This window comes from Nerophis ophidion, linkage group LG10 (genome assembly GCF_033978795.1).
Source record: "Nerophis ophidion isolate RoL-2023_Sa linkage group LG10, RoL_Noph_v1.0, whole genome shotgun sequence".
NCBI lineage: Eukaryota > Metazoa > Chordata > Actinopteri > Syngnathiformes > Syngnathidae > Nerophis > Nerophis ophidion.
In genome coordinates, this window is record NC_084620.1 from 49,774,701 (window position 1) to 49,797,311 (window position 22,611).

The 22,611-nt window shown below is 41.8% G+C and overlaps 2 protein-coding genes across 4 annotated transcripts in view; both read right to left on the reverse strand.

Moving 5' to 3' along the window:
* scaf11 (SR-related CTD-associated factor 11) overlaps positions 1–12,360 on the reverse strand; it is a 45,868-nt gene extending 33,508 nt beyond the window's left edge. The window contains exons 1-4 of the mRNA XM_061914019.1: positions 12,148–12,360; positions 2,174–2,220; positions 1,951–2,099; positions 1,756–1,839 (exon numbers count right to left, since the gene is read on the reverse strand). Coding sequence (XP_061770003.1) covers positions 1,756–1,839; positions 1,951–2,099; positions 2,174–2,192 — 252 coding nt within the window. The 5' untranslated portion in view covers positions 2,193–2,220; positions 12,148–12,360. The remainder of the gene's footprint in view (positions 1–1,755; positions 1,840–1,950; positions 2,100–2,173; positions 2,221–12,147) is intronic.
* A 6,493-nt stretch (positions 12,361–18,853) lies between these two features.
* The window catches only part of arid2 (AT-rich interactive domain 2), an 89,743-nt gene continuing 85,985 nt past the window's right edge, over positions 18,854–22,611 (reverse strand). For all 3 annotated transcript variants that reach the window (XM_061914022.1, XM_061914020.1, XM_061914021.1), the window contains exon 21: positions 18,854–20,360. In XM_061914022.1, coding sequence (XP_061770006.1) covers positions 20,249–20,360 — 112 coding nt within the window. In that variant the 3' untranslated portion in view covers positions 18,854–20,248. The remainder of the gene's footprint in view (positions 20,361–22,611) is intronic.

Here is a 22,611-nt window from a genome sequence, read left to right on the forward strand (position 1 = left end):
TCTCTAAAGAAAGACTTAAAAAGTTGCAAGAATATCTTTGAATTTAAATAGAGTTACAAAAAGAGACAACTCCAATTATATTATACTGATTTTTTTTATTTTGATTGGACGTGTCATTGTGAAAATGCATAATGGAAAATTAGAAAGTATGTTGGAGTCGGGGTGTTGGTTGAGAGAACAGTTATGAAGTCATCTAAAATAATTTGTGTTAAAAAGGGGGCAGATAAATAGAAGAATTAGAGATGTCCGATAATGGCTTTTTTGTACAACTTTTAATTACTGATACTGATATCAACCGATACCGATATGTACAGTCGTGGAATTAACTCCACATCAAATATCACACTTGGAACATTTGGGGTTTTCTTTAACAAAAGGGCCACAAAACATTTAACTGAAATAAAGTGTTGAAGTTGATCTGGAGACTTAAGTGTTGAAAAACAAAATTAGCATTTTGCTTTTTTTTTATTTTTTATGACTGAGACTAGGGCTGGGCGATATATCGATATACTCGATATAGAAAATGACTATATCGTGATATTGGAGTATACGTTCTCACGCAGTTGCTTTTAGCTGCGGGCATTTCACGACAGGCTCTTCCCACTCTTTCTTGCCTCTCCTTCTCACAGAGACATAAAAGAAGCGCACCTTCTTACATACGTATACGCCCTCGAGGAGCAGAGAGGTAGCGGTATGGGTAACGTTAGCTGTGGTGCGAGTGGTAATACGAGAGAAAGAAGGTGCGAATCTGGTAACAAATGAAGGAAGAATTAATTCCCAAGAAAAACAGCAGGGGGTCCATTGTCTGGCTGTGGTTTGGCTTCAAGCGGGAAGATGTCGAACAGACAACCGTAATTTGTCAAGTGTGGGGCAAAGCGTTTTTATAAAAAGTTGCATTACTGCTAGTATGTAGCATCATTTGAAAAGTAGCTTGTTAGAGAATGAACAGTGCTTGAAACTCTGCATGTCAACATCTCCATTCGGTGCCACACACACAAAATGCCCAAGCAACCATTTCCAGATCAACACCATATGAAAAAAATAGTCAACAAAAGAGGGAGATAACTTCCGCAGGAACCTACCACATAGCGAAGGACATACACTATTTGATTTCCTATTACGCAGCTCATTTTTATTTGAGAGTTATTAAAATATTTTGTGTGACATCATGCACAAAAGTGAACTTTGTTTTAAACTATTGTTTTGGCGTTCTGTACAAAAAGTGTACTTTTATTTAGTGTTGTTTTGATATATCATCTTAGTGATATCATGCACAAAAGTGCACTTATAGCTTGTTTTAAAATGTCTGACAATCTTGCACGTTCTGTTTTGAAATGACATGAATGTTTGTGCCACTGCTTAATAACTGTTTAATAAATACACATTTGCTAAATTGACTTAGTTGTGATTTCCCTCGCTGCATGAAAGTTTAAAAGTAGCATATATTAATACAGTATGAAGAAAAAAAAATAATGTAGACACATAGAATCATCATACTGCTGGGATTATATGCATCAAGTGTTCATTCAAGGCTAAGGCAAAATATGGAGATATATATGGTGTATTGTGACATGGCCTAAACATATTGAGATATTAAAAAAGGCCATATCGGCCACCCTTAACTGAGACCCATGAAGGTCCTAAAGGTTAGAAAAAAACAAATATTGGAATGGTTTTGATCATGAAAAGTATCGAAATGGCCCCAACAGTGGAAAAAAATTAGGTTTAGACTGTAATGAAAATGGATAAACGGACCTGCACGCAGCGCAGACCTCCATCCCATCTGTAAACATTCCTGAAGGGTCGTCTGTCCACGGGACAAGAGGGGACCATCTGCAACTGTAGAGGAAAATATTTCAAATGATCCTGCTTTAACAAAACATCTCAAGTCTTTCCCAGGTCCTTCCCAAATAAGAGTGAATCCAATAACGCAGTCAAGTTGAACATCACCTCCGCCCAAGTCAGCAGGCATCCCAGGCAGAAGACATGGCAGCAGCTGTCGGGCATGGCCAGCTCTCCTCGGGCCAGGATACCCAGGCAGATCGGACATCGCTCGGCCTCCTCGCCGTCGCTCCCATCGGAGGGCGACCCTTGGCCGCCTAGACGCAGAAACTCATTACAATGCTTGTCATGTGCCATGCATGCCAGCGCCAAAAAAAGGATGGAGCCTCACCGCTTTCAGCTCCCGTCATGTCCAGCCCCGGGCTGTCCTGATCACCACTGCACAGAGAGAGCATGTTACTATACGTCCATGTGCAGCTGGACGGCAGTTTGATGCTTTGCACCTCGGAGGAAACTGCAATTCTGAGTAGGGTTGTAAAATTCCGGGGAATATTCAAAGTTGGAAACTTTCCATGGGAATTAAAGGCCTACTGAAACCCACTTCTACCGACCACGCAGTCTGATAGTTTATATATCAATGATGAAATATTAACATTGCAACTATGGGTGTAACGGTACACAAAAATTTTGGTTCGGTACATACCTCGGTTCAGAGGTCTCGGTTCGGTTCATTTTCGGTACAGTAAGAAAAAAACTAAATATACATTTTTTGATTATTTATTTAGCAATTTTGCTAAATCTTCCAACAAAAATATTTTGATGTGAAGTAATCGGAAACTTTCATAGGTCAATAATTCATAATAACATTGATTTTGATTCAATATTATGTTTTGAGCAATGACAGTTTGAAAGAAAAAAACAGATTTGTTAATTAGACGTTGCAACTTTTTCTAAATTACATTTAGCCTTTAAGCTTTTTTATTTCACTTTTGTTCATGTTTTTGTTTATTTTAATAGTATTTTTAGAATGTGCCATGGGCCTTTAAAACATTAGGTGTGTACCGCAAATGGCCTCCGGGGCACACTTTTGACACCCCTGCTATAGATATTAAAAAATTAAATCAGAGCCTGGCGACACATGCATGTTTATCATAACTCTCTCGCTCTGTCTGTCTCTGTCCCTCCCTCACGAATGCTGCTGTGTGCACAAATTGTCTTGTTTTTAACCCCTTCTTAACCTTGAACGTACATTGAAAATACACGCAACCCTAACTTAAAATGCCGGACATTTGAGGCATTTAAGAAACTCCACCCGGACAGCCCCACAAAAGAGGACATGTCCGGTGAAAAGAGGAGGTATGGTCAGTCTATCATAGCCCAGTCGTTGCTAGCATGCCGTGTGTTGTTGTTTTTTTGGTTGATTGAAACTTTTATTAGTAGATTGCACAGTACAGTACATATTCCGTACAATTGACCACTAAATGGTAACACCCCAATAAGTATTTAAACTTGTTTTAAGTCGGGGTCCACGTAAATCAATTCATGGTGCCTCGTAGGGGTGCAACGGATCAAAAAACTCACGGAATGGGTCATTTTTTTCGGATCAGCAAAAAAAAAAAAAAAAAAAGACAAACAGAAGTTTTGCCGTTTTGTTTTGTAACACTTTTAAATTATTAAATTAAAATATATAAAATTTTGTTCAAGTGCACAAGGCATAATATATCTTCATTTAAACAGTGCCACATAAAAAAGGATTTCTCCTTTCCTCCACTGCTTGTGTCAGTACCTGCACAAGGTGGCTCTGGTAAATAAATGATAAATGGGTTGTACTTGTATAGCGCTTTTCTACCTTCAAGGTACACAAAGCGCTTTGACACTACTTCCACATTTACCCATTCACACACACATTCACACACTGATGGAGGGAGCTGCCATGCAAGGCGCTAACCAGCACCCATCAGGAGCAAGGGTGAAGTGTCTTGCTCAGGACACAACGGACGTGACGAGGTTGAACCAGCATCCCTCGGGTTGCGCACAGCCACTCTATCACTGCGCCACGCCGTCCCTGGTAGAGGGGCCGTGTCTTCTCATCTCCCACTCTGCTGTGATGAAATGAGCACTTATGGTCACATAGTTCCCCTGGACCTCCACCCTTCTGTCGTGAGCGCAACAGATGTCGCTCGGGATAGTTCGTCCACAACTTTTTTCTTCTGTTGCTCATAAAAATCTGGCACAATCTTATTTATCGTTGAAGTTGGTGCGCGACGGGATGTCGTAATGTGGCTGAAGCACTTTCGGGATGTGTTTAAAACCCTCGTTTTGCACAATGGAGTCTGCACCTATAAACACACCGATTAAAAGGCACGGGGCGTTCAAGTTCCTCCGTTACTCCGCTCCGCTCGCCATTACCACGCTGTGCGAACAACTTTTTTATTTTTTATTTATTTATTTTTTTTCCATAAATCAGACCGCGGATCACGTGTGTGCCGAACCGAAGATAATGATCCAAACGGATCACGGATCAATGTTGATCTGTTGCACCTCTAGTGCCTCGGTGTGCATTGTTTACAAAACGTGCGCTACTTAATATGTCTGTGTCGTTCGGTTCACCTCCGAACCGAACCGAAACCCCCGTACCGAATTGGTTCAATTCAAATACACGTACCGTTACACCCCTAGTTGCAACACATGCCAATACGGCCTTTTTAGTTTACTAAATTGCAATTTTAAATTTCCCGCGAGTTTCCTGTTGAAAACATCGCGGAATGATGACGCGTACGCGTGACGTCACGTGTCGGAGGAGACATATTGTGGCACCACCGAACACGGCTAAAAGTCGTCTCTGTTCATGGCGAAATTACACAGTATTTTGGACATCTGTGTTGCTGAATCTTTTGCAATTTGTTCAATTAATAATGGAGACTATAAAGAACAATGCTGTTGGTGGAAAGCGGTGGATTGCAGCTGTCTTTAGCACCGGGACACAGCTGGTGTTTCATTTTTTGTTGTGAAGCAGAGCGGTCAAGCAAACATGTTTTCTCTACGTCAACCAGCATGTTTTTGGATGGGAAAATTGTGATATTAACTCTAACCGGAGAAATCAGTGGATTATGGGACTTCCTCCTGCAGTAGCTGTCAAAAAAGGCAGCTGTGAGCTTGGCTTCTCGGCTTCTCTCTGAGACACTGCGTGTTCACCGCAGCCATCCGACCTTGAGGTATGTCTTTAGAACCTCACTAAAACACTATTAAAATAATAAGCAGAAGGGATCTTCCAGAATTATCCGAGTAAATGTGTCTAATTACATCTGAAACGCTCACACTGCCGCCGCCCGGAGGCCTCGCTTTTTTTTTCTTTTCTTTTTTTTTTCCAGTCCTTCACTATCAATATCGTAATTCATGGATCTTTCATCCTCGCTGAAATTAATGGGGTCTGAGTTGCACTTACTGCTGGTGGCTCCCATTATAAACAATGTGAATATGTGTGGAGGCCTGCAACTCGTGACGTCACGCGCACATACTTTCGGTAAAGGCAGGACTTTTCTATTAGCGACCAAAAGTTGCGAACTTTATCGTCGATGTTCTCTACTAAATCCTTTCAGCAAAAATATGGCAATATTGAGAAATTATCAAGTATGACACATAGAATGGAGCTGCTATTCCCGTTTAAATAAGAAAATCTCATTTCAGTAGGCCTTTAACGGGAATTAATAGATAAATACTAGGAATAAACATTGAATGCAACATGCTAGATCTTGAAGCATGATTATTAGCTAAAACAACCTGGTTTCATGCAAATTCAGTAGAATTTCAACCCTGCACCGTGCATTCCTCCATCATATGTGTAGTGTATTCTTCCATCACATGCACAGATAATTCCCAGCATGCTTCACACGTCATCAGGGCTATTGAGGCTGCACTAGTATTTGAAACCCAATGAGTTCATCCAGTCAGCTAAGTTTTGATGATATTACTGGGGTAAATATATTTGATCTATGGTATTTAAGTGTAATAGAGGTATAATTGCTTGTTACTGTATGACTGTAGGCTACTCCAGCAGACTTCCACTCTGTTCCTGTACTTGTTAAATGATTTTGGGGCCACTATCTCTAGCTAGCTAGCTTTATGTACCACCACAGTCTCATAACGAACCCAAAATATTTCTCCGTTAGCCGCCATGCTAATTTTCTCTATGCTAAATTCCATAAATTTATGCTAACAACGTTAGCGATCCGTATTTACCTTTTTTGTGATCTGTAAAGTTCAATTAGCAAACACTAAATCAAAACTTTGCCTTGTGTTCTGCTAGCCATTCTGTTGTCATAGAGGAATGTAGGTTATAGTTTGATTTAGCATGCTGATTGAGTGTTCATTTATTCATCTAGCCCAGGCCTGGGCAATTATTTTGACTCAGGGGCCAGATTTAGAGAAACAAATGTGTCTGGGGGCCGGTATATCTATTTTTACTAATACAAAACCTCACAATAATGTCTGATTGAATGCTAAAAACGTTATGACAGACCGCCTTAAAAAACATAGTGGAATTGTACAATGTTCTATGAAGGATAAAACACTGAATATTGACAAAACATGAACATCACATCCCCTTTCGATCGACACATTTTACAATCAAGTGAAACGCAACAAACAGTAAGATTTGAACGCAAAGGGTACAAAATAAATCCACCTACAATCTGATATGTGATATATCACTAAGCTTTAGAGTAGGCGTCCCCACTCCTTTTCTGCAGGCGAGCTACTTTTCAATCGACCAAATCGAGGGGATCTACCTCATTCATATATATCATTTATATTTATTTATTTATGAAAGAGACATTCTTGTTAACAAGTTAATGGTGTTTAATTATAATACCAGCATGTGTAACACATATAGATGTCTTTCTTTCATGAAGACCAGAATATAAGATGGTGTATTACCTGATTCTGATGACTTGCATTGATTGGAATCAGACAGTGGTGCTGATAACGTAAACATTTTTGAATGGAGGAGAAAAAAAGTCTTCCTTTCTGTACAATACCACATGAAAGTGGTTGGTTTTTGGCATCTAGTTCATCCAGCTTCCATACACTTTACAAGAAAAACATTGGCGGCAAATTCCGTAGCTTGCTCGCTTGTGCACGCCAGCTTTCTGAGACTCTTAATTTGTTAGCGCAGGCAGCATGAAGCAGCGCTTTTATTGTGAAGATAGGAAACGTGCAGTTGGTCTTTAGAGTTTTGACAGAAGGTACTGCGCGAGAGTCTGTTGAAATAAAAAGTGTTTCTCGCCTTCCTGTCGGTCGTTTTTTCTTAATAATGATCTCACAGCAGCCAGGTCACCTCGCAAGACCCTCGGGTGCGGTGAATGTCAATCAAGTGACGTCTGGGTGAAGATTGATGATCGCTTATTTTTAGGTCTATTTTTTTAAAAGCCTGGTTGGCGATCGACTGACACACCCTCCGCGATCGACCGGTAGCTCGCGATCGATGTAATGGGCACCCCTGCTTTAGAGCTTTGTTGCGAAAATCTCCTTCCGCTTCTGTGGAAACGCTTACCGCCCACAATGCTTGGTGCCACGTCTGAGCTGCTGTGACGTAGATGACCATAGTAACTTATTAGATAAGCGTAGTAACTAATTAGATGACCATAGTAACTGATATATCATCCATAAGCGCATATTCCAACCATTGAAATACTTAGTAAAGTTGAAAACTTACGGTCATTAGAAAACATGACTACACAACATAATGGCAGCTACACTTTCCATCTTCAGGGTATCTGCTGGTTTCAGCAAGTCAAATTTAAGACTTTTTAAGACCATTTAATGCCACCATGAATGAAATTTAAAACCGAAAAAAATAATAAAAAATCTATAAATATAAGCGATGGTTGGGGATCCCAATGTACTTACTACAACCTCAATGACAATCAGTCAAGTTTACTTTTTGTATGTTTATTAATAAACAAACTGATAAGCACCACTCTGCCAAACAGCTTATCAAAAATCTTGAGAGATCCAAAAACTTTGACATCCAAAACAAACAAACCAACACCAACGCCAGTAAAAACATAATAACTGAGGCGCGGGTTAAAATAAATTACATTTGGTCAATAATAGTGCAATAATAGTGCAAAACAGTATTATAACATCAACAACAAAACACTGAACACACACTCAAATGAGCCTCAGTTGAGCTTCAGCTGGCTGTTCTCATTCACGAGTTCTGCCTCTATTTTTTTCAGCTCACTCATTTTTTCTTTGTAAAAAAATGAGTGAGCTGAAATCCCTCACTTTTACTCAAAGACGTGCCGGAACTTTTACTCAAAGACGTCCTCCGAAAAAAAAAAAAAAAAACTGGCCCGACAATTCAAGACCATTGAGCACTGAATTTAAGACCATTTTAGGAATTTCTAATAAATTTAATACTTTTTAAGGCCTTAATTTTAGATACATGAATTTAAGATTTTTTAAGGATCCGCGGATACCCTGATCTTAAAGATCTAAAAAAAATATTTGGGAATGTCCGGCGGGCCAGACTGAAAAGCTTAACGGGCCGCATGTGGCCCCCGGGACTTAATTTGCCCAGGTCTGATCGAGCCTATTTCTATTCATTTGTCCATCATTAAAATATTTTGAAAGACCACTCCAATTGTTTAGTGGACTATTTATACCTGTGTGTGGCATTGCATTTGTGATTTACAAGAATAAATAAATACAAACAGAATAATGCCACGTACACCATCTGATGTGTGAAGAAATTTCACCCCAACCAATGTAGGCAGAAAGGCGGTGTACTTTTGCAAATACTGTGCAAAGAGCTGCGTCAGGTGTGCCACAAAGATTGGGCAGCATATAAACAAGAGCCCAATAATATATCATTATTGTGATCCCCCATTAATTCCCATAGACGGTGTCCAACTTTGAAGAATCAAAAAATGGTCAATATTTCCAAACTTCCCGAACTTAACTTCCCGTGGTAAATTTCCAGAAACATTTCACCCTTTTGCAACCTAATCACAAATACTGCCTCAGTTTGCACTCGGACAACTTTACCGCTGTCAAAAGAAAGACTTGATGGTAAACACTAAGGTGAGTTCAAAGTCAACCTTTTTAACTTCATCCTGTGCCATGGCTCCAGTAAATGACTTGTTTTAGTCTTTGTGAGTCCATGGAAACTTCACTTTTATCTCCCGCCGGATCGTCTTCGTTTGAGGATGGAGACAGGCTAGCTGTTTGATTCGAGCTAACCGGCAGCCGACCAGACTCCTCCACCCCAAAAACATACTTTGCCGGTCAAGAAACGGGACAAATGTGCTTTTTGAAGTGTAAATGTGCGAGGAGTGTTCAAAAGGAGTCTCTTGGAGAAGTCGCTGACAAGTTAACAAGTGTCGCTCGCATCTCTGACGTCATCACCGTCATTGTTTACTAAAAGAAAAGATGCTGACTGTGCGTTATGATAAACGCTCTGCTTTTTATCCATAGACTTATTAGTTTTAAGTCTTTTATTATCTGTAACAGAATATACTCCATATTATGTTTAATCCACTATGGACCGGACTCTCATACTATTATGTTGGATCCACTATGGACTGGACTCTCACACTATTATGTTAGATCCGCTATTGACTGGACTCTCACACTATTATGTTAGATCCACTATGGACTGGACTCTCACACTATTATGTTAGATCAACTGTGGACTGGTCTTTCACAATATTGTTAGATCCACTATGGACTGGACTCTCACACTATTATGCAAGACCCACTATGGACTGGACTCTTGCACTATTATGTTAGATCCACTATGGACTGGACTCTCACAATATTGTGATAGTTTCACTATGGACTGGACCTTCTTACTATTATGTTAGATCCACTATGGACTGGACTCTCACAATATTATGATAGTTGCACTATGGACTGGACTTTCTTACTATTATGTTAGATCCACTCTGGACTGGACTCTCACTATTATGCTAGATCCTCTATGGACTGGACTTTCACTATTATGCTAGCTCCACTATGGACTGGACTCTCTCACTATTATGTTAGATCCACTATGGACTGGACTCTCACACTATTATGTTAGATCCACTATGGACCGGACTCTCACACTATTATGCTAGATCCACTATGGACTGGACTCTCAAGCTATTATGCTAGATCCACTGGGCATTCATTGCACCGGTCACCCCACATCTGCAGTCCCCTCCAAGGTTTCTCATTCTCATCCCATTGGGTTGAGTTTTTCCTCTCCCGGATGTGGAATGTGAGCCGAGAATGTCGTTGTGGCTTGTGCAGCCCTTTGAGACACTCGTGATTTAGGCAGGGTTTCCCACACATTCATTTATTTGTTGCGGCCCGCCACGAAAGAATTACGGCCGCTACAAATACATTTTTCGGCTTTTGACTCGCTCGACCGCTCATAAAAGCAATGGGACTCTGTCTGTGAATGGAGTTTGTAGTTACAACTCCAGTGCAGTAGCCCGCCTTCTTACATACGCCACATACTGTCTCGCGTCTAGCGTCACACGCTCTTGCCGAGAGCTAACATTAGCAAGGCTAACGTTAGCTGAGGCAGGTGGAGTTGCATTTAGTCGCGGGCATCACACAACAGGTGTTTCTCCTCTTCGTCTCTCATTCTGACAGGTATAATGTAGCCCGGAAGAGTTGGGGATACATGGGATTCTGGGTATTTCTTCTGTTGTGTTTATGTTGTGTTACAGTGAAGATGTTCTCCCTAAATGTGTTTGTCATTCTTGTTTGGTGTGGGTTCACAGTGTGGTGCATATTAGTAAGAGTGTTAAAGTTGTTTATATCACAACCCTTAGTGTGACCTGTATGGCTGTTGACCAAGTATGAGTTGCATTCACTTATGTGTGTTAAAAGCCGTAGATATTATGTGACTGAGCCGGCACGCAAAGGCAGTGCCTTTAAGGTTAATTGACGATCTGTACTTCTCCCTACGTCTGTGTATACAGCGCCGTTTTTAAAAAGTCATGAATTTTGTTGAATAAGGATTCCTTGCAGTCTCTTACGTGTGTCTGCAATAGCCTCGTCAAACAATTTTTTGAACTGGCAAGTTATTTGTACAAACTGTAGAGGGCGCTAGCCGTAGTGACATCATTGTACGCCCTTATTATTGTTCAATGGGTGAACACCAGCGTACATTTGAGAGAATAATTACTCTGAAATTCGGGAGTCTTCTGGGAGGGTTGGCAGGTGTGACGCTGTCAAGCAGCATTCTTATAAAACTCGTGGGCCGCACTAAATTTAAATGTTCATATTAAGGCGCGGGCCGCGTGTCTGAGACCCCTGGTTTATACATAGCACAAAGCAAAAAAAAACTCTGTATGCAGTATTATTTCAAAGAGTTGCGTGGCTCCCATTGTTTTCTTTACTTTGTGAAACGAGTCAAAATGGCTCTTTGAGTGCGTCGGTTGAGGTGGGCAGGGTTGGGGGTACGGGGGGTGTATAATGTAGCCTGGAATAGTCAGGGATACATGGGATTCTGGGTATTTCTTCTGTCGTGTTTATGTTGTGTTACAGTGGGGATGTGCTCCCGAAATATGTTTGTCATTCTTGTTTGGTGTGGGTTCACAGTGTGGCGCATATTAGTAAGAGTGTTAAAGTTGTTTGTATCACAACCCTCAGTGTGACCTGTATGGCTGTTGACCAAGTATGCCTTGCAGTAGCGTATGCGTTCAGATAGCGGTTGCATCCAAAATGTGACCAGCTGGCCGGCAAGCAGATAACATGGTGAAAATCCTGGCGTGATGACATGTAGAAAGGGTGTTAAGAGGCGTTGTCGTCACGGAACGTCCTCAAAGTCGATGTCCGGGTGAAAATCGGGAGATTTCTGATAGAGACACTGAAATTTGGAATTCTACCGAAGTCCGGGTGGTCGGCAAGTATGCGGCTGAGCCACATCAGAGTGGTCGAAGAGCCGCCGGGTTGCCGACCCCTGATCTGTATGGATGATATCATTATGGATCGATCTTGTTGAATCGAAGTACTTTTTAACCATGACAACAATGACGAGCATCAACTTGCTAACGAAAGACGTCATTAGCTGGGGGACACATACATAGGTTAGAACCGCCAGGGGCCAACAATAAGATTGTTATTGGTTAGCACGATTAGCACGACGAGCTAACTGTAGCTTCCAGCCAAACGGTGGCTACGCTAGCGTGCTAATTAGCGCGCTAGCGATTAGCGACGCCGATTGCAGTGAAGGTCATAGGTTAGCTGGTATGCTAACGTGAACTTTAGCACAATAGCCAGTTAGCAACAGCTGCTAACGTCGTTATGACGCGCAAGCACTCGGGAGGCTAATTGAGTTAGCAGCCAGCGAGTGTCGCTACTCACCGGACTAAAGTGCTGCCGTGCTCGGCTCTCACGCGCCAGTCGGTGCTTCGGTTCCAAAACTTTCCGTCCCGGGAAGTGCTAACACGTCGCTGAGCTGAAGTTGTTTGTGGCTGAAAAGCAAACACAGATTTCAGGGATTGTCGGCCACATGTCTCGGTAGTGTGGCGGAGAGTTCTGGCGAGTGGCTCCCCCTGCTGGACACGCCGAGTGTTACACCGGGGATGTACATGGTAGGGCAGTGGTTCTCAACCTTTTTTCAGTGATGTACCCCCTGTGAACCATCCATCCATCCATTTTCTACCGCTTATTCCATTTTTGGGGTCGGGGGGGGGGGCGCTGGCGCCTATCTCAGCTACAATCGGGCGGAAGGCGGGTTACACCCTGGACAATTCGCCACCTCATCGCAGGGCCTAATATATATTTTTACAATCATAATTAAGTAAATATACAATAATGATACTAGAAAAACATATCTTTACGAGAATTAAATCAAGAAATCAAGATTAAAGTTGCAGTTTAGCTGGGGGGAGAAAAGTAATAATTTTATAAGAGTAATTTTGTAATTGGAAGAGTAAATACATCTGAACCCAGCCCCCTATTTTATGATAATAAAGTTACAGTTAAGTAGCATTAAAATGAACTAGTTTCACAATAAAAATAATTTCTTTTATGAACCATCCATCTTTAAAATTCCTACAATGTAAATTCCTGGATTTTTTTTTCACATTCTGTCTCACAGTTGAAGTGTACCTCTGATGAAAATTACAGACCTCTGTCATAATTTTAAGTGGGAGAACTTGCACAATCGGTGGCTGACTAAATACTTTTTTGCCCCACTGTATATATATATATATAGGGTGAATGTCAACATGGCAATATATATATGTGAATGTCAACAGGGCAATATATATACGTCGCAATACTGCCGACCTCTTTTTCCGAGGCAATCGTACAGTGGAAGGGTCGTTCTGGACAGACTTGTGTATAGCGAGAGTATGGACAACTCTGTTTTAGGCCATGTCTACACTAAACCGGATAAATTCCTTAAACGAATAATTATTTGGCCAAAGCCCAGTTTCAGCCACACTAAACCAACGTTTAAGGTCCCCCTCCTCGGACCATTTTTTACAGGGGTAAGTGCGCCGTGTATTTCTCGAATCTCCGGCTCTTAGCTTTGTATGGACTCATTGATGGTTTAAAAAGTGAGTTCGGACAGGAAGTGACGCCAGAAAGAACGCGCCACTGCTAGCTTCATAATAAAGCGCTTTCGTAACTCTGAGCTAACCACTGGAAATATGAAAGAGAGTCATCCAGACATGCCCGTGTTTCTCCTTCCGTCTGTACAGGCGCTTGTGGAAAGCACACCTGAATACCTTAAGGGAAAGTGATTGCATTTATTTGGGATACAACACTTCTCAGAAGCCACGGGAACCTTACAATGTCCAGGTCAGCTGTGATTATACTTAGCCCGGACTTCCCTCTCCCCAGCCACTTCATCCAGCTCTTCCCGGGGGATCCCGAGGCGTTCCCAGGCCAGCCGGGAGACATAGTCTTCCCAACGTGTCCTGGGCCTCTCACCGGTTGGACGTGCCCTAAACACCTCCCTAGGGAGGCGTTCGGGTGGCAACCTGACCAGATGCCCGAACCACCTCATCTGGCTCCTCTCGATGTGAGCAGCAACTTTACTTTGAGATGGCAGAGCTTCTCACCCTATCTCTAAGGGAGAGCCCCGCCACCCGGCGGAGGAAACTCATTTCAGCCGCTTGTACCCGTGATCTTGTCCTTTCGATCATAACCCAACGCTCATGACCGTAGGTGTAGGTGGGAACGTAGATCGACCGGTATATTGAGAGCTTTGCCTTCTGGCTCAGCTCCTTCATCACCACAACGGATTGGTATAACGTCCACATTACTGTCGATCTCACGATCCACTCTTCCCCCACTCGCGAACAAGACTGCTAGGTACTTGAACTCCTCCACTTGGGGCAGGGTCTCCTCCCCAACCCGGAGATGGCACTCCACCCTTTTCCGGGAGAGAACCATGGACTCGGACTTGGATATGCTGATTCTCATTCCGGTCGCTTCACACTCGGCTGCAAACCGATCCAGTGAGAACTGAAAATCCCGGCCAGATGAACCCATCAGGACCACATCATCTGCAAAAAGCAGAGACCTAATCCCGCAGCCACCAAACCAGAACCCCTCAACGCCTTGACTCCACCTAGAAATTCAGAATGGGTGACAAAGGGCAGCCTTGGCGGAGTCCAACCCTCACTGGAATTGGGTCCGACTTACCGCCGGCAATCCGGACTAAGCTCTGACACTGATCATACCGGGAGCTGACCGCCACAATCAGACAGTCCGATACCCCATACTCTCTGAGCACTCCCCACAGGACTTCCCGAGGGACACGGTCTAATGCCTTCTTCAAGTCCACAAAGCACATGTACACTTTTTGGGCAAACTCCCATGCACCCTCAAGGACCCTGCCGAGAGTATAGAGCTGGTCCACAGTTCCACAACCAGGACAAAAACCACACTGTTCCTCCGCATTTTTGGTTGAAAAAAAAGAGATAAAAAAGTAAAATACAGCACTATGTCATCAGTTTCTGGTTTATTAAATTGTATAACAGTGCAAAATATTGCTCATTTGTAGTGGTCTTTCTTGAACGATTTGGAAAAAAAGATATAAAAATAACTAAAAACTTGTTGAAAAATAAACAAGTGATTCAATTATAAATAAAGATTTCTACACATAAAATTAATCATCAACTTAAGTGCGACCTTTGGGGATTGTAATAGAGATCCATGGACTTCATTCTAAACATTTCTTCACAAAAAAAGAAATTTTTAACATCAATATTTAGGGAACATGTCCACAAAAAATGTAGCTGTCAACACTGAATATTGCATTGTTGCATTTCTTTTCACAGTTTATGAACTAACATTCATATTTTGTTGAAGTATTATTCAATAAATATATTTATAAAGGATTTTTTAATTGTTGCTATTTTTAGAGTATTTTTTAAAATTTCACGTACCCCTTCAAGTACCCCCAGGGGTACGCGTACCCCCATTTGAGAACCACTGTGGTAGGGGTGTGGGAAAAAAATCAATTTGAAATACGAATCGGGATTCTCACGTTGTGTGATTCAGAATCGATTCTCTTTTTTTTTTTGTCATTTAAAAAAAATAAATTTTTGTACTTTATTTATTTATTTCCTATTGAAAACTGGTTCACTTTTGTTCAAAAGAGGCGATTAGACCGGAACTCGAGAAACACTTTTTAAAAATATAAGTCTTGCCAAACACGGTCGCCGTCACAAAATAGCATTATGCGTGACATCCGGTCCAACTATGCTAGCAAAATAATTGGCTTACACTTTGTTAAATATTGTTTAATATTCCTATCAATTAAAGTAAATAAAATGTGTGGTAGTTTCTAACAACTTTTTTCCTACGCTTATAAAACAGTGCGGCAAATTTAGGGCTTTTTCCCCCCGCTGAAGGCCGCAATACAAAAAGTTTTGTAAAAAAACAACGACATGCAAATACAGTGAGGTGTTTTGTTTGTGCCTTGTGATGAGGTGGCGACTTGTCCAGGGTGTACCCTGCCTTCCGCCCGATTGTAGCTGAGATAGGCACCAGCGCCGCCCCCCGCAACCCCAAAGGGAATAAGCGGTAGTAAATGGATGGATGGATATTTTTTATTTATTTTTTTATCAATCCAACAAACAGCAATACCATAACAATGCAATCCAATTCCAAAACCAAACCTGACCCAGCAACACTCAGAACTGCAATAAACAGAGCAATCGAGAGGAGACACAAACACGACACAGAACGAACAAAAAGTAGTGAAACAAAAACGATTAAAGCTGCAAGCAGCGATGGACGGGATCGACTTTTGCTGGTGTTTCCTGCCTTTACCCATTCAACATATCTTTACCTTCCCGTTAACTACCTTCCCTGCATCCTGGGGTCACACTGGTGCTTCTTTCTGTCACCCATAAGGTTAGAAAAAAGGTGATGGGTTTTTACAAAACTTTTGTTTTGAAGGGGTAATTGCCAACTTCCTGTTGATTTTTGCTGAATGATGTCAATTATTAAAATGTAGGTCTAAGTGAGACCTACATTGAGGTTTTTGTCTCTGACATATCTACCGGACGTTACAAGCAGTTTTGTCTGTGTTTTTTCCCAGGGGGCGCTAGAGCGCAATTTTGAGTTTTTTTTTTTTTTTTTATTAGATCGCAATTTTCGCCAGTCCTGATGTGTGTGTCCAGTTTGGTGAGTTTTTAAGCATTTTAAGGGGGTCAAATTACAGCTCAAAGAGGCAAAAAGGACATTTTTTAGGAACATTTTGTTGAAGGAAGGCATTTTATGAAATCTAGGTGTAAGTCAGACCTACATAGAGGTTTTTGTTTCATGTCTCTATGACATTCCAAACAGAAGTTACAAGCAGTTTCGTCTGTTTTTCCTTATGGGGTGCTAGAGCGCAATTTGGAGTTTTGGGGTTTGGTTTTTTTATTAGATGGCAATTTTTGCCAGTCATGATGTGTGTGTAAAATTTGGTGAGTTTTGAAGCATGTTAAGGGGGTCAAATTACAGCTCGAAGAGGCGGCGGAATCATAATAATAATAAAGAATTATAAAACCTTACAGATACAATAGGGTCCTCTGTCCCAAAGGGACATTCTGTCCCTAAATATTATCAACAACAGTAACAATATTAGTTAAAATTTCAGCATAGCAGTGATTAAAAATCCCTCCGAAAAAAACATATTGGGGTGTTACCTTTTAGTGGTCAATTGTACAGAATATGTACTGTACTGTGCAATCTACTAATAAAAGTTTCAATCGATCAATCAAAAAAACTCTCTCCGTTTGATTTTCAGACCGCTTCTAGATGCTGGTAATAGCGCACTGTAGAGCTGGTCTCCTAAAGCTTTAGTAAAACTTGATAATATTCCTATTCTGTCTTGATGGTCCTTCTTACTCAACATATACAGTGGGGCAAAAAAGTATTTAGTCAGCCACCGATTGTGCAAGTTCTCCCTCTTAAAATGATGACAGAGGTCTGTAATTTTCATCATAGGTACACTTCAACTGTGAAAGACAGAATGTGAAAAAAAAATTGAGGAATTCACATTGTAGGAATTTTAAAGAATTTATTTGTAAATTATGGTGGAAGAGAAGTATTTGGTCACTTCAAACAAGGAAGATCTCTGGCTCCCACAGACCTGTAACTTCTTCTTTAAGAAGCTCTTCTGTCCTCCACTCGTTACCTGTATAATTGGCACTTGTTTGAACTTGTTATCTGTATAAAAGACACCTGTCCACAGCTTCAAACAATCAGACTCCAAACTCCACTATGGCCAAGACCGAAGAGGTGTCGAAAGACACCAGGAAAAGAATTGAAGACCTGCACCAGACTGGGAAGAGTGAATCAACAATAGGCAAGCAGCTTGGTGTGAAAAAATCAACTGTGGGAGAAATTATCCACTAATAAGATCGCAAGATCTCATCCCGTGTAGTCAAAATGATCATGAGAACTGTGAGCAAAAATCCCAGAACCACACGGGGGGACCTGGTGAATGACCTGCAGAGAGCTGGGACCAAAGTAACAAAGGTTACTGTGGAGGGAAGTTGTGATTAGCGCACTGCAGGTAGAAAGATCAGCGACCCCGTCTGGGTGGCTGGAGGCAGCGCACCCTCAGACGGGGGCGTGGCATGGGCAGGACTGCGAGACGCAGCTGGCAGTTGATTAGATGTCGCAGGTGGTACGCGCTGATCTAATCAACTATTGTCTTTAACAGTAAACGGCCAGCGGAGGAGGGACCTGCTGCTGTTGGTGAGACTGAAAAGCCGAGCAGAAAAGCGTGATCCTGAGCAAAACTGATTATATTAAAACAACTTTCAAACCCGAACCACTGGCGTCCAGCGTGCATCTGTGGGAACTGTGAGTAAGAAGCGTACAGTTACTATCAGTAACACACTACGCCAACAGGGAATCAAATCCTGCAGTGCCAGACGTGTCCCCCTGCTTAAGCCAGTGCATGTCCAGGCCCGTCTGAAGTTTGCTAGAGAGCACATGGAAGAATGTCATGTGGTCAGATGAAACCAAAATAGAACTTTTTGGTATAAACTCAACTCGCCGTGTTTGGAGGAAGAAGAATACTGAGTTGCATCCCAAGAACACCACACCTACTGCGAAGTATGAGGGTGGAAACATCATGCTTTTGGGCTGTTTTTCTGCTAAGGGGACAGGACGATTGATCCGTGTTAAGGAAAGAATGAATGGGGCCATGTATCGTGAGATTTTGAGCCAAATCCTCCTTCCATCAGTGAGAGCTTTGAATGGTTGACCAAATACTTATTTTCCAGCATAATTTACAAATAAATTATTAAAAATTCCTACAATGTGAATTCCTGGATTTTTTTTTCACATTCTGTCTCTCACAGTTGAAGTGTACCTATGATGAAAATTACAGACCTCTGTCATCTTTTTAAGTGGGAGAACTTGCACAATCCGTGGCTGACTAAATACTTTTTTGCACCACTGTATGTAATCTGAAAGAATTTGGGATTGACCATTGACTTGTATTCCCTAAGAGGAAGACTGGTCAGATGTACTGAAAACACATTTTTGTGTGCAATGTCTCACAAAAAAGAAAAAAAAATGGACAGAAGAACTAGGGAAGCAAAGCAAAAATGTTCAGTGTTTTTTTTATTTAAAAACTATAAACAGTCACCAAAGTAAATAAAGCCAATCTCTAACAGACTGGTAGGTCTATGTTTAGTCACACATCCTACTGACACGGCAGAAACGGGGAGGATGCTGCTTGGCTCGCCCCGCTCCAAAATGGTACACAACACGCGGGTGAGGGGGCGGGGAGCGGGGCGACGGGAGAGGACGTGAGAGGCGGAATGTGGCGTGGTGTTAGGGGATGGAAAAATAGTACAATAAAACTCCACACGATATCAGGATAGAAAAGAGTGGTGAAGATAATATCACGTAAAGCAAAGAACACAGGAGAAAACCTGTATAAAAACTCCATGTATTTCAACCAATTTACAATACAAAAAGAATTTTGGTACGCGCACGGAGCTCGTACGATGACAAAACGCTTACAGTGGATAGATAGATGTCACTTGTGTGTGTGTGTGTGTGAGGGGGGATACCTTCAATATTTTTTCTACAAAATGACATGATATATTATTCCATACTCTTTCAGCCAGCAAAATGAGTTCTACAAGGTATTATATCATACAAAAATGTCACAGTTCCACAAAAAAAACTGCTTTTTTTTTTCTCCTCCTCGTCCTCCTTCTCCTCCTCTCCCTGGGCTTTACAGCATCAGTACCTTTGCAGAAGTATTTACAGGGTCGAAGTACATTCATCCACTGCTGAGTATAGAATCACATTGGATACAAGTGACCAGGGATCATTTAAAAAAAGAAAAAAAAAAAGCAACAACCAAAAACAAAACATACTACTTTATTCAATCCTACCAAAGTAATGCGTCGCTTTGACGCCACAGAGCGAGTTCTCCAGTGGCTGCATCATCTTTATATATATTCACAACGTATGTACAGGATTTTATTCATCGTAATGGTATTCATTTCATTAATAATAAATAAGTGAAAATATATCGACTCAAGTAAGAAAACCAAGCTACCGAGATTGAAAGAAAAAACAAACAAACAAAAAAATTGGCGCCAGTTGCCAGCAGAGTCGTCCTCTACACAACCCTGTGGGACGCCCCCCTGCGCACCCCGTGGTCTTCGTTTCAGTCTAAACGTCACTCGCTGGGACGAAAACAAAGCTAAAAAAATGTGCTCGTGTTTGGTGTTGATGGGGGTGTGGGGTTGAGGGGGGGGCGTGTCGTCCCTCGGGGAAGCGGTGGGGGAAAGACGGGCAGCTGGTGGAAGACCCCGTGGCAGTTTTTTGAGTGTGTGGTCCAGGGCGTGACGGGATTCAAACACAGGGGCTGAGAATGAGTGGGTCTTCGCTCCGAGTCCTGGTCCGACCCCCGCTACGGCTCGCCTTCCTCCTCGCCGGCCTGGGGGCGAGCGCGGCGGGGGGGCTTCTTGGAGGCGGGTCAGGCCTGGAGCGAGCGTGTCAGTTCGTAAAGGCATTTGGCGAGCGTGGTGGAGACCTCCATGTTGCTTAGTGCGAGCACAGACAGGTGCGTCTCGTGCTTCTTTACCAAGCTGCAACACACACAAGAAAAACAGGTCACATGTCAGTCAACGAGTCCAATTTCCTCAACAGGCATGTGATTTGACCACAATGAAAAAAACTGAAAACATTTCCGGGTGTCTGGCGGACGAAGGCCCCCCAAAGCTCTTGGTTTTTCACCAATTTAACATGATAAAATGAACAAAGACAGCACCATTTGAAGGAAATATTTTAGTGTTTAAAGACATGAAAACATCATTAATAGAACATACATACCCCAATTATCCTAATGATTTACTGTATATGGTTCAGTCCCAACAGTATTTAGTCACTAATATTTACATCTTGTATCCATTTCACATCCACATTGATCAGTGTTATTATCTACAGTTGATTTACAGTATTACCACATTACTTCAGTTCACACATTTACAGTTGTGATCAAAATTATTCAACCCCCACACAATTTTTGTGTTTTAGCAAGTAGGACATTTATTCCGTATTTGTTTATAGTCATATCAAATAAAGATGCATTAAATAGACAAATGCAACTTGAATTACAACATTATATTTTGTAACATACCAAACAGTGTCATTTCTCTTAATATCTCATTGACAAAATTATTCAACCCCTTGAAGATCATAACTCTTTAAGAACAAAATTTGAATAAGGTCTTTTCAATCAGGTGTTGAGAACACCTGTAGATGTGATTAGAACCATAACGAGCAACAATTAAACTGATTGAAAAAGACTGTGACGCTCAGCTTCTTGTAGATGGTCAATGGTGTATTTGCAACATGGTGAAGTCCAGGGAGTGGTCAAAGAAGTCAAGAGGAGGTAATTTCTCTTCATAAGAAAGGATATGGATATAAGAAAATAGCAAAGACATTACACATTCCAAGAGACACAGTTGGGAGCATAATTCGCAAGTTCAAAGCTAAAGGCACAGTGGAAACACTACCTGGGCGTGGTAGAAAGAGGATGCTGTGTGCAACTGCTGTCCGGTATTTGAAGCGTACAGTGGTGAAAAACCCCCGGGTAACAGCTGAGGAACTACAACAGGACATTGCGGAGCGGGGGAACGCAGGTTTCGTCCCAGACAATAAGGCACGCACTACGAGATGAAGGCCTCCATGCCAGAACTCTCAGGCGCACCCCACTTCTGACTACCAGGCACAAGAAAATAGACTCCAGTATGCCAAAAATCATCTGGACAAACCACAGAGGTTTTGGGAAACTGTTCTATGGAGTGATGAGACAAAACTGGAACTCTTTGGGCCTATGAATCAACGTTATGTCTGGAGGAGAAAAAATGAAGCTTACAAAGAGAAGAACACCTTTCCTACTGTTAAGGATGGTGGGGGGTCAATCATGCTCTGGGGCTGTTTTTCTGCCTCAGGTACCGGGAATCTCCAGCGCGTTCAAGGCATTATGAATTCTATTTCCTAGCAGGATACATTAGCTGCAAATGTCATGAAGTCAGTGATGAAGCTGAGGCTTGGGAGACGTTGGACCTTCCAACAGGACAATGATCCCCAGCATACCTCCAAATCAACATCAGAGTGGTTGCAGAAGAAGGGCTGGAAGACTCTGGAGTGGCCTTCACAGTCGCCAGACCTAAATCCTATAGAAAACCTGTGGTGGGACTTGAAGAAGGCAGTTGCAGCACGCAAGCCCAAGAATATGAATGAACTGGAGGACTTTGCCCAAGAGGAATGGGCTAAAATACCTGTAGATGGTTGCAAGAAGCTTGTGTCCGGTTATGTATCACGTTTGAAGGATGTCATTACTGCCAAAGGGTGTTCTACTAAGTACTAAAGATGCATGTAACTAGGGGGTTGAATCATTTTGTCAATGAGATATTAAGAAAAATGTCCTTTTTTGGTATTTTGTAAAATACAGTGTGACAATTTAAGTTGCATTTGTCTATTTGACACATCTTTATTTGATATGACTACAAACAAAATACGGAGTAAATGTCCAACTTGCTAAAACACCAAAATTGTGTAGGGGTTGAATACTTTTGATCACAACTGTATATACATATATATACACGTATATATGTATATATAGTGAAGTGAAGTGAATTATATTTATATAGCGCTTTTCTCAAGTGACTCAAAGCGCTTTCCATAGTGACACCCAATATCTAAGTTACATTTAAACCAGTGTGGGTGGCACTGGGAGCAGGTGGGTAAAGTGTCTTGCCCAAGGACACAACGGCAGTAACTAGGATGCCACAAGCGGGAATCGAACCTGCAACCCTCAAGTTGCTGGCACGG